The 10518-nt window shown below is 44.5% G+C and overlaps 2 protein-coding genes across 2 annotated transcripts; one reads left to right on the top strand and one right to left on the bottom strand.

The window, feature by feature from the left end:
• Positions 1-865: 865 nt before the first annotated feature.
• LOC101753517 lies at positions 866-1944 on the top strand. The gene has a single exon (XM_014804548.2). It carries the CDS (start codon positions 1195-1197, stop codon positions 1777-1779), a length of 585 nt encoding a protein of 194 aa, XP_014660034.1. The 5' UTR covers positions 866-1194; the 3' UTR covers positions 1780-1944.
• A 55-nt stretch (positions 1945-1999) lies between these two features.
• On the bottom strand, positions 2000-8327 carry LOC101753114 (copper-transporting ATPase PAA2, chloroplastic). Its single transcript, XM_004985449.4, has 17 exons — positions 7365-8327; positions 7172-7249; positions 6828-6925; positions 6698-6751; positions 6351-6437; positions 5987-6151; positions 5789-5899; positions 5241-5309; positions 5041-5150; positions 4836-4941; positions 4525-4591; positions 4229-4308; positions 3672-4126; positions 3237-3411; positions 2800-2931; positions 2567-2717; positions 2000-2478 (listed from the first exon to the last, which is right to left on the bottom strand). The coding sequence occupies exons 1-17, from the start codon at positions 8017-8019 to the stop codon at positions 2360-2362; spliced, it is 2712 nt and encodes a 903-aa protein (XP_004985506.1). The 5' UTR covers positions 8020-8327; the 3' UTR covers positions 2000-2359.
• Between the last annotated feature and the right edge of the window lie 2191 nt (positions 8328-10518).

Below are 10518 nucleotides of genomic sequence, written 5' to 3'. Positions count from 1 at the left end.
TGTTTAGTTGGCCAATTTGGGAGGTGCCAAATTACTGTTACAGCACTGTAGCACACTGTAGCGTTTCGTTTGTATTTGTGAATTATTGTCCAAATATTGACTAATTAGGCTCAAAAGATTCGTCTCGTAAAGTACAACAAAACTGTGCAATTACTTTTTAATTTCATCTACATTTAGTACTCCATGCATGTACCGCAAGTTTGATGTGATGGGGAATCTTCTTTTTGCATAGTGTCAAAGTTGGAAGTTGGGAGTAACTAAACATGGCCTTAAACGTAGCGCAGAATAAACCATTCTTCTACAAGTCAGGCAAAGCTGCAAACGTCATCTACAAGTCTACCTAGGCCATGTTTAGTTCACCCCCAACTCCCAACTTTGGCACTATGCAAAAAGAAGATTCCCCATCACATCAAACTTGCGGTACATGCATGGAGTACTAAATGTAGATGAAATTAAAAACTAATTGCACAGTTTTGTTGTACTTTGCGAGACGAATCTTTTGAGCCTAATTAGTCAATGTTTGGACAATAATTCACAAATACAAACGAAACGCTACAGTGTGCTACAGTGCCAGCACAGTAATTTGGCACCTCCCAATTTAGCCAACTAAACAAGGCCTTACTCCCAACTCCCAACTTTGACACTATGCAAAAAGAAGATTCCCCATCACATCAAACTTGCGGTACATGCATGGAGTACTAAATGTAGATGAAATTAAAAACTAATTGCACAGTTTTGTTGTACTTTGCAAGACGAATCTTTTGAGCCTAATTAGTCAATATTTGGACAATAATTCACAAATACAAACGAAACGCTACAGTGTGCTACAGTGCTGTAACAGTAATTTGGCACCTCCCAAATTCCCCAACTAAACAAGGCCCTAGATTCACAAACTTTCTTGTTTGAGTCGTTAGCTGCCTGGATGCTTTAAAATTTGAACGCCAGTGAGCCCAAAGAGAAGCCAAAGCTAGCTGTAGCGTCCAGGCTGATGGCAGAAGCGCTCTCCTCCACCACGGGGAACTGGAGAGCAGATACAGTAATCCCGCTCAACGGTCACTCCCGCTATGTACTTAAACCTCCCCCACGCGCCACGCCGTCCCCCTACTCTGCTCAGCTCAACGCCACCTCACTCGCTCGATCACTGTCGCAAGCACAGAGAACAAGCACACCGCGCCACACGAGTCACAAAGGCAAATGGCGTCGGCCGCCGGCAACTCGAGCCTGCGGAGCGGCTGCTCCCTCCCCAACCTCCTCGTCTGGCTTCTCAACCTCTCCCTCCTCGCCCTCGCCGCCGCGGCGCTCGGCCCGGTCCTCCTCCTCCGCCCGCGCCCGACGCCCTTCGGCTGGGCGCTCGTCTCCGTGCACGCCGCCACCCTGCTCTCCGCGCTCGCCGCGCTGTCCGGCCACGCGCTGGCGTCCGCGGCCTTCCTCCTCCGCCGCGACCGTACCCTCGCGCTCCTCGGGTCCGCCAGGGACCGCCGGGAGCAGCTCGTGCTGACGTTCCTCGAGGAGGTGCTGCTGCTGGGCATGCTCCTGGCGCAGGCCGTGGCGCTGGCGGCCGCGTGCGTGGTGAGCCGGCGGTGGAAGCGGGAGTACCAGGCGGCCGAGACGGAGAAGGCGGCCGTCGCGAGGAAGAGGGGGAGGAAGATGGCGCGGGTGCAGGCGGAGTCGGCGGCGGCAGCGGAGGCAGGGGTGAAGGCCGTCGACGAGAAGGTGATGAGGAGCAGCAGTGGCAAGAAGGTGCATTGGGCCAACAACGACGGATTCGAAGAGTGCTAGAGAAACAAGGCAATTGGACGCAAGAAAGTAGAAGGATCAGTGATAATCTCATGTGTTATTGTTCACAGATATGATGGCCATTATAGTGTGGCCAGATGCAACTAGAGTTGCTATTTGTTCTTTGGGGTTACTATATGTACTAGTATGAGAGAGTAGTTCTGTTTACTTAACTTTCTTCCAGTGTGAAATAAAGCTTAGCTCGTTGCACACTGCTAGGCCATGAACACTAATCATACATTTATAGGCCCCAGTGATCTCAGTTAATGAACAATAATCCAATTTGTTTACAAATTTACAATGATATGTTCGAGGGTTATGGCAAAGGCAATGGCTAACCTTATAGGCCTTCTGGGCGACTAGTATAGTTGCTACTCTAGTTGGCTATATAAACTGTACACGCACCAACATGCTACAACTGGCAAGAATTGCTTGCTACTAGTTTTAGTTCGACTAGTTTCAGGCTTTCAGCCCGTCTGTCTTGAGCCGGAGCTGGAAAACCAGTACCAGCGTCCTCTATCATCCAGCAGTACCATCTTGTGGTACTATCCTACGGCTGGGGGGTAAAACTGAACCGAACAATTTAATTTAATCTTGAACTCAAATCACTCTGCCGTTTCTCTGTGTTCTGGAACGACCCATGCAGCTGCAGAAGCAAAGAATTGCTGACAACAAAGATGGAGCTCAGGGCCATCAACCCCCCTGCACCATACACCACCAAGATAGTGTCATTATCAAAGCTGAACGCACAAATATTTGGGAGAGTATGGTAGTCCTGGATCAACATTACCTGAGAGAGATGGCGTCATGGCAAAATCAAATTGAGGCAGCAACACACCGGCGGCAATGGGAATGGCTACGATGTTATATGCCACTGCCCAGGCCAGATTTTGTTGAACTTTTGCCATAGTTGCTTTCGACAGGGATAGTGCATCTACAACCTGAGCACAGAGAATGTTCCTGATCACAATCCATACCATTTGAGTTCCTCTGATAAAATAATCATAAAGGGCAGAACCTTACCTGAGAAAGTCTGTTGCCTAACAGAACAACTGAAGCTGCATCAGAGGCAGCATTCTCTTTTGAATGAGTTCGCATAGCTATTCCAACATCTGCAGCTGCCAAAGACGGCGCATCATTTATTCCATCACCAACCTGGACAAGTAGTACAAGTCAATGCTGTTAGGAACCAATGCAGGTTAAAAATACATTAACAAATACTTTCTATTATCTCAATAATGTTAGCAAGCAACTTGAAACTACATTTTTTTTGTCATAAATGATGAGTTTGTCAGGCTTCTATTTTTGGAGCCCACAACACTTATTTTACCATAATTCAAAACAAGAGGGACAACTAGATAGAACAATTTTACGGTGCCCATTTTGGAGGTCTATGAATCACAAATGACTAGATAATTGCACTATGCATTATACATCAATAAAGCATCGAAATACATTACCATTGCAACTCTGTGCCCTTCCCCTTGCAAAGTTGATATAATGCTTGCTTTGTCCTGCGGAGTTAGGGAAGACTTTATGTTTTCGTTCCTGATTCCTACAATTCTTCCAATGCTTGTCACTGCTTCTTCCCTATCCCCTGATAGTAGAAATGTTGTAATGCTTTCCTGCTGCAACCTGATGATTAACAAGAGAAGACAAGTTTAATATGCTGCACTGCTTGAACTATACAGATAAGGCAGCAATAGTTGCAAAACTTGCATGATACTTCAAAAATAGCATTAGCAATATACAAGGATCTTTTTTTTTCTCTCGAGCACGCAGGAATATACAAGGATCTAGCAGCAGCATTTCTGGCACCTCTGAGGATAATCCTATTAGATAAGAGAAATATATCTGTATACCATGGAAACACAGTTAAAATGAAAAGAAAGCACCTGTCCACGGTTAATTTTGCATCTTCTCGCAAAATATCTGATATAGCAATAGCACCTATAATTCCTTCTCCTTCACGACCAACATAAGCAATTGACTTCGATTGATTTGATGATGATGCTTCACTAGACAACATAAACTCCAGATGGTTTCTAAGATCTCTCAGTTCAGTTGGTGATGCTTTAGTTTCAAAACGGTTGTGTACCCAATCCAAAGTGCCTACTGCAACCAAACACCCATCTACTTCTGCCAAACAGCCAAATCCAGGCTCTGTAAGCTGACCACTTGTGATTGGAATATCCAACTTGAGCAGTTCAGCCTTGTTCATTATAGCATTTGCAATTGGGTGCAATGCTGTTTTCTCCACTGCAGCAGCGAGACGAAGAACCTCTGCCTCCTCATATGCCAGAGAAGCAATAGAAGTAACTACTGGTTTTCCTTCTGTAAGTGTCCCTGTCTAGAATTGGAATACTGTCATTGTTTGCAATAACAAAAGCGTAACTTTAAGAAATAATATTTTACCATGAAAAATAAAAATGATAAATGAAGACACGCATACCTTATCAAGCACAAGAGCATCTATTCCAGCCAAACGCTCTAAAACATCACCTCCTCTAATAAGTAATCCTCTTTTAGCTCCTAGTAAAAGGAAAAGGAAGTAACAGGAAGTTAGGACTTTGGACTAACAAAATATACAATCAGGAAAAGTTGCTTTACAGAAGTATAGTGAGCAACTGGATTTTAGAATAGTGAACCAAATTTGCTCATCAAAGAGTCTAAAAATGTAGCTAAATTCCTCATTGTTTGATCAAACATCAGAACAAATGGATTGAAACGGATAGTATAGAAAGTTACCCAGGGAAGTTCCTATTAAGATAGCTGTAGGTGTAGCTAATCCGAGTGCACAAGGGCAGGAAACAACCTGCAGGTTTAAGTTCACAAAATTAGCCCAAACAAACACTTCAGGAGTGGTTTTATGAAAGAAAACTATTCAACAGCTTTGCAATGAAATTTTAGGTCTTGCATGTGCAATGACCACACCATACTAAGGTTTACTCGTTAGTTGACAAATGGTGAAATTAATCAATGTGATAAGTTTCCAAGCATTAGGATGAAACGCTAAATTTTTTCTTCTGATAAAGAATAACTATAGCAGGACCACTTACTAGTACGTCAACAGCAAGCTTTATACTCAAAAGTAATGAATCCCCATCCGGGCCAGCAATATCATTCAGAAGAACCTCCGGAAATAAGTGTGTGCCAATGTAATACCTAAGGGAGGGAGAGGGTTAGAAAAGCAATATTTACTAGTCACAACAAGGTTTTCATGTATATTTCATTGAATAGAAGAAAATAAAAATAAGAGCACACCAGAAGGAAAAGGTTGCCGCAGCCAATGTCATAACAGTATACACAAATGGTCCTGCAATGGAATCTGCGAGTCTTTGAACAGGAGCTTCACGTGCTTGGGCATCCTCAACCTGTTCGAGGATAAAACATATACAGTCAAACATCCTTTCCCCCATTCGTTTTACTGCCAACAGCAAAGGACAAAGGGTGTGTTTCACAACCATGCGGACTATCTTAGCAATTGTTGATGACGGTCCAGTACATGTTGCTCTGATCTTTAGCGGCCCATCCTTCAAAACAGGTCAGATAATGGGTTGTTAGATTATCCAGATAAGAAGACTGAAAGGCATTGGAACTTATGAAGGTAGGGAAGTATCAAAGTTGAAGGGAGATAATGTACTGTGCAGAATTTTGTGAAGTGTATCTAATTAAAGCATCCTTTGGACATCAATCAAGACATGACGCAATGAGTGAAGAATTTATGAAAACTCCAGTGACAAGTAACTTTGAATTGATGAAATAAATATGGATGAGGAAAATACATGGCATAGAAGGCAACATTTTAAAGTAACGTTACATTTATTTTTTTAAGCACTGAAAACAAAGCTGATTAGAAACATCTTGTTTAATTACATAGCATGAAAATTGACCAAACTTTCAGGCAAGAAGTTATATTTTTTTTTAGAAAAGGGAATATGTATTAATATTCCAGCCTCTGTATCGATTGATACATGTAGCTGTCCATTATTACAAGAAGTTATATACATACCCAGTTCACAGTTCCTGCAAATACAGGAAGCCCTGTCTCCTTGGCTACAGGCAAGGATTCTCCGGTAAGCATTGATTCGTCAACAAAACTTGATCCACCAATGACATTGCCCTGCAAGAATGGGTGCCAGATGCTTCAATGGATTCGTCAGATAATACTAGCAAATAAGAAAAATGAAACTATGGAATGGCTCCATACATCTACAGGTATAGTTTCTCCTGGTAGGACCAGTATTGAGTCTCCAACACGGACATCATCAACAGGAACTTCAACTGTGATTGCATCAGAATTCAAAATAGTGTCTGAAGAAGGGTCATCACTTGATGAAGTAACAATTAACCTCGATTGAGGTGATAACAGTGACTGCCATAGAACACCAGACATCATTAGTTTTCAATGAACAATAATCTTGCATGAAAGGATATATGTCATTTCAAAACAATCATTTCTGTATAGGGTTCACGGAAAATGGAAGTAAAGATTATCCATGTTATCCGGCGCCTCCAGCAATGTAAGGTAAAAAAACTTGCTTCTCATTAGTTAGGTATAAATCAATACTTACAATGAGCTCATTCATATCGCTGGATGCCTTAAGCCTTGCACTTTCTTCAAGAGATCGTCCAAGAAGTACAAATCCAAGAAGCATGACCTGCATGCTACAAGAAAACTTTCTTTAACAAAATTTTGCCATGCAAAGCAGAACTCACAATTCAACTGTTACTCAATCAACTACCAAGTTGGTTTGATAATGTGTGAAAAGCAAATTAAGTTTCTAAGTTCAGTGAATTGACACAGGTTTCATCAAAAGTATTGCAAGATCCAAGAGTAAAGCAACAGTAATCATAAAAAAACAAGAGCCAAAGATAAAAGTTGCAATTCAATTAATAGGAATTAAAAAAATTGACTCACCGGTTCGTCAAAAAAGGTTGAATTCCACTCCAACTCAGGGTTCAGCAAGGACATCTTAAGAAATGAAAAGCTAAATCAGCATATACATATATGGCTGGACAGAAAAGTTGAGCACTACAGACCCACTTACTGCACTGATAGCAAATGCAGCTGCAGAGCCGAATCCTACTAGAGAGTTCATGTTGGGGGAACCTTGCTTGAATGCTCTGAAGCCATCAAACAGTATATCTGGAGGCGCATTGAAATGATGTGAGGAAGGGAGAATGGAATAACTGGGGAAGCAAAGGTGCTGAAAATGTGATAAGTTTCATTCAACTTCAGTTTTGATTCTTAATTCTGAGAAATCGGCGCTGTTGAGATTCCTAACATTTTAACTTATGTGAAATTGATTGCATATAGAAAAACTAGTAGTCATTATCAGGTTGGTACACGATTAAACAAACAAATGAGGAAATGTGTTGGAGCCAATTATACCTCTTCCAGGCCCAAACAAAGCCGTGGTAGCAACGCCACATTTCACATATGAATTATGCAACAAATCCAAAAACGTTCCTGCACATGCACAGACCGATCGTAGGACACTTTCACGCCAAATCAAATTAAGCTTGACTTTTGCCTTAGCTGCAAAATCAGATCACGCTCTGATCTCTCATGGTTTCCAACTCACCATGGGCGACATGGATACCGAGCGAGTGGAGGATGTGGGAGGCGTGCGAGCCGCAGCAGAGCGCGACGAGCGTCCACGCGAACGCCACGCGCCCCCGGCTCCGCGCCAGGAGCTCCTCCTTCCTGGCCGCCATCTCCCTCCACTTGCGCGCGCTCTCCCCGGCCCCCGCGGCCGCGCCCCCTCGGCGCGCCGCGGCCGGGAACCCGCACTCGGTGAGCCTCGCCGCGAGCGCCTCCCCGGCACCGGGCGGCGCCGGCGCACGCAGCCGCACCGCCGCGGACTCGGCGAGGAGGTTGACGGCCGCTGTCTCCACCCGCGCGTCCGCCGCCAGGATTGCCCGCACCCGCGCCGCGCAGCCGCCGCACATCATGCCGCTCACGTCGAGCAGGACGGCGGAGCCGGCGCCGCCGCCGGCTCCCTCATCCTCCGCCGCCGCGTCGACCGCGCTCGAGGCGGATGGCGGGTCGGCCGTGGCGCGGGTAAGGCCAGCAGCTGGGCCGCGCGCGGGGAGGTGGATATGGAGGCGGCGCTGGGAGTGGGAGGTTGGTGCCGTGCGGCGGAAGTGAATCGGGGGGAGACGCTGCAGGGATAGAGGCCTACAGCCCGAAGCCGGAGGCCGCATGTGTAGGAGGGAGTAGGTGCCCGCGGTGGCCATGGAGAGGCCGGAATCAGAGCAGGAAGTGATCCACCGCTTAGCTTAGGGTCTGGCGCCGAGAAGGGAGGAGGCTGCCATGGGTGGGGCGCGCCCAGCTGTGGTGATGCGAGATGAGGAGGGGTGGTCAGTGGTGGTGGTGGTGGAAGCCGGAAGAGGGAGGTGGTGAACTGGTGGTTGCTGCGCGCCGGGATTTTCACTCGAAGTGGGAGGACGATGGCGACGCGTCGGACGGATTTCTTCTGGACATCAGCATTTCAGCCAGTTGGTGGCGAAGCTTTTGCCGTGATTGGGAGAGAGAGAGCTCTGCGGATCAAGGATCCGTATCGGTTGCACGCATTGAATAGAGGCGTAGAGCCAACTGCCAAGGAGTACTAGTGGTCACATGTTCTAGCTTCAGCAAAAGTCAATTTGGGTAGGCATTCCCACAATCCCAATCAATTGGCCTCCTACCAATATCAAATAGCATATCTAATTGATTTCACGTCTCATTTCCGTACCCCTTGCCCTAGATAGATTAGGCTTATCGTACACCGAGTCAACAGTATGCTCGATTTCTCTTGATAGAACTTGATCGGCCATCCCGTTATACATGGACACAGGGAGTAACCTAAAATTTGTGGGCACATTATCCACCTGCTCGTGCCCCGAGCGAGTCAATCTATCCTACCATGTACCGTGGCGGAACTGGGGGCCGGCGAGGGCCATGACCTCCCCCAACAAAGGAAAAAATTTCTACTGCTCGTTGCCAATTGCCAGCCCAGCACTTAGCAGGTCAAAGACAGCAGGGCCAAACCCAATTGGCATTCTGGCAATGTTACGTAGTGCTCAACAACGCACGTATGCAGTGCCTGTTCATGTACCTAATCACGTGACGTTGTATTCCAATCTCGCAACGCGTCGATGCCACCAAAACCTCACCGATGCCCGGTCGCTCACCGCCTGTGGTCCGCGGACTACCGGAATCTTGCACTGCCATTGCACCATCGACGCCGAGCAAGCCAGTGACCGCGGCGGCATGGCTGCAATGGAGGGCAACATCACGGGCGACCCTCTTGCTTCTGATGTTTCTCCTCCAACTCAAACCAATGTAAGAAAACCCTATTTCCCTAAGCCATATCGGTATATCCCCTAAATTGTTTTTAATTTTATTCCTGGTCTCATAATATCATAGGATCTTTTTGATGAAATTAGGCCAAAGTCTTGTTCTTACTCTACTAGTTTCAACTGCAACTACAGAGCGCACATTTTCTACAATGAAATTGGTTAAGATTAGGCTACGAAACAAAATGGAAGATGGATTTTTAAGAGATTGCTTGTTACTCTACGTCGAGAGAGATTACGATGAAGGTCACGATAGATTCAATTATTGATCATTTTAATATAGTGAAGAATCGCACAGTCAAATTGAAATAATAAGGTATCTTTTGCAAACTATTCGCTTTATGTATTGCCATTGCATAATTAACTACAATAATCATAGCTAGCTATGGCTCGTTGAACCGGTAAATGTTTGTCTAGCCCCCTTTATTTTCTCTCTAGTTACGCTACTGACCATGTAGTTCTACAAATTCCAACGTGAAAAATGTATTACATGATCGACGTGTGATTTCCTTCTAGATTCTTCTGTTTGTCTTTTGACCATCGTCTATTTATCTATCTATCAAGCTTATGCAAATTGTGTTTCCTTGAAATTCATTTGAGTTTATCTTTCGAGAAAAAGAAATTCATTTGAGTTTTCTTGGGTCCACTAGGTGCATAGTTGTGATATTGATTTTTTTTTCACTCAAATGTTGCATGGACAATATCTTTTGCTTATGTTAGTTACGCCATGTAAACCAGGTCGGAATTATTGCAAATTCAATACCGCTGCAAAAACATCTAACAAGAACCGCATTGTTAACCATAAGTCGATTAACGACTTTTTGAGAAGGTTCTTTAATACTACTCCCTCCGTTCCAAATTATAAGTCATTCCAACTTTCTTGGAGAGTCAAACATTTTTATGTTTGACTAAAATTATAGAGAAAATCATAAAAGTTTATAGCACCGAATAGATATACTATGAAAATATATTTAATGAAGAAACTAATGGTACCTATTTGATATCATGAATGTTAGCACTTTATTGTATAAATTTGGTCAAACTTGAGATGCTTTGACTCTCCAAGAAAATTGGAATGACTTATAATTTGGAACGGAGGGAATACATGATACAGTTATCTGGTGAAAGAAATTCGTAAAGGGTTCCGTTGTCAACGCTGTCACCTCCCGAAGTTATTACAAGCTTACAACGCACTCTAGTCATGCTGCTTGTGTTGGTGTCATCGTGGTTTAGAAGTTGAATTGCTCTTGGAAGTACGGGATGCAGTTTTACATTGGTCGAAATCCTATCAGCAATCAACAATTTCTTAATAGCTTTTGCTAATTTCCGAATACTCCATGGACCAATCTAAAAAATAACACCATGCCATCTGATCTGTCTCGAAACGTTATCTGAAAT

This window comes from Setaria italica, chromosome IX (genome assembly GCF_000263155.2).
Source record: "Setaria italica strain Yugu1 chromosome IX, Setaria_italica_v2.0, whole genome shotgun sequence".
Classification (NCBI taxonomy): Eukaryota; Viridiplantae; Streptophyta; class Magnoliopsida; order Poales; family Poaceae; genus Setaria; species Setaria italica.
Note: the sequence above shows the minus strand (reverse complement) of the source record. Positions and strands in the feature narration are given on the sequence as shown.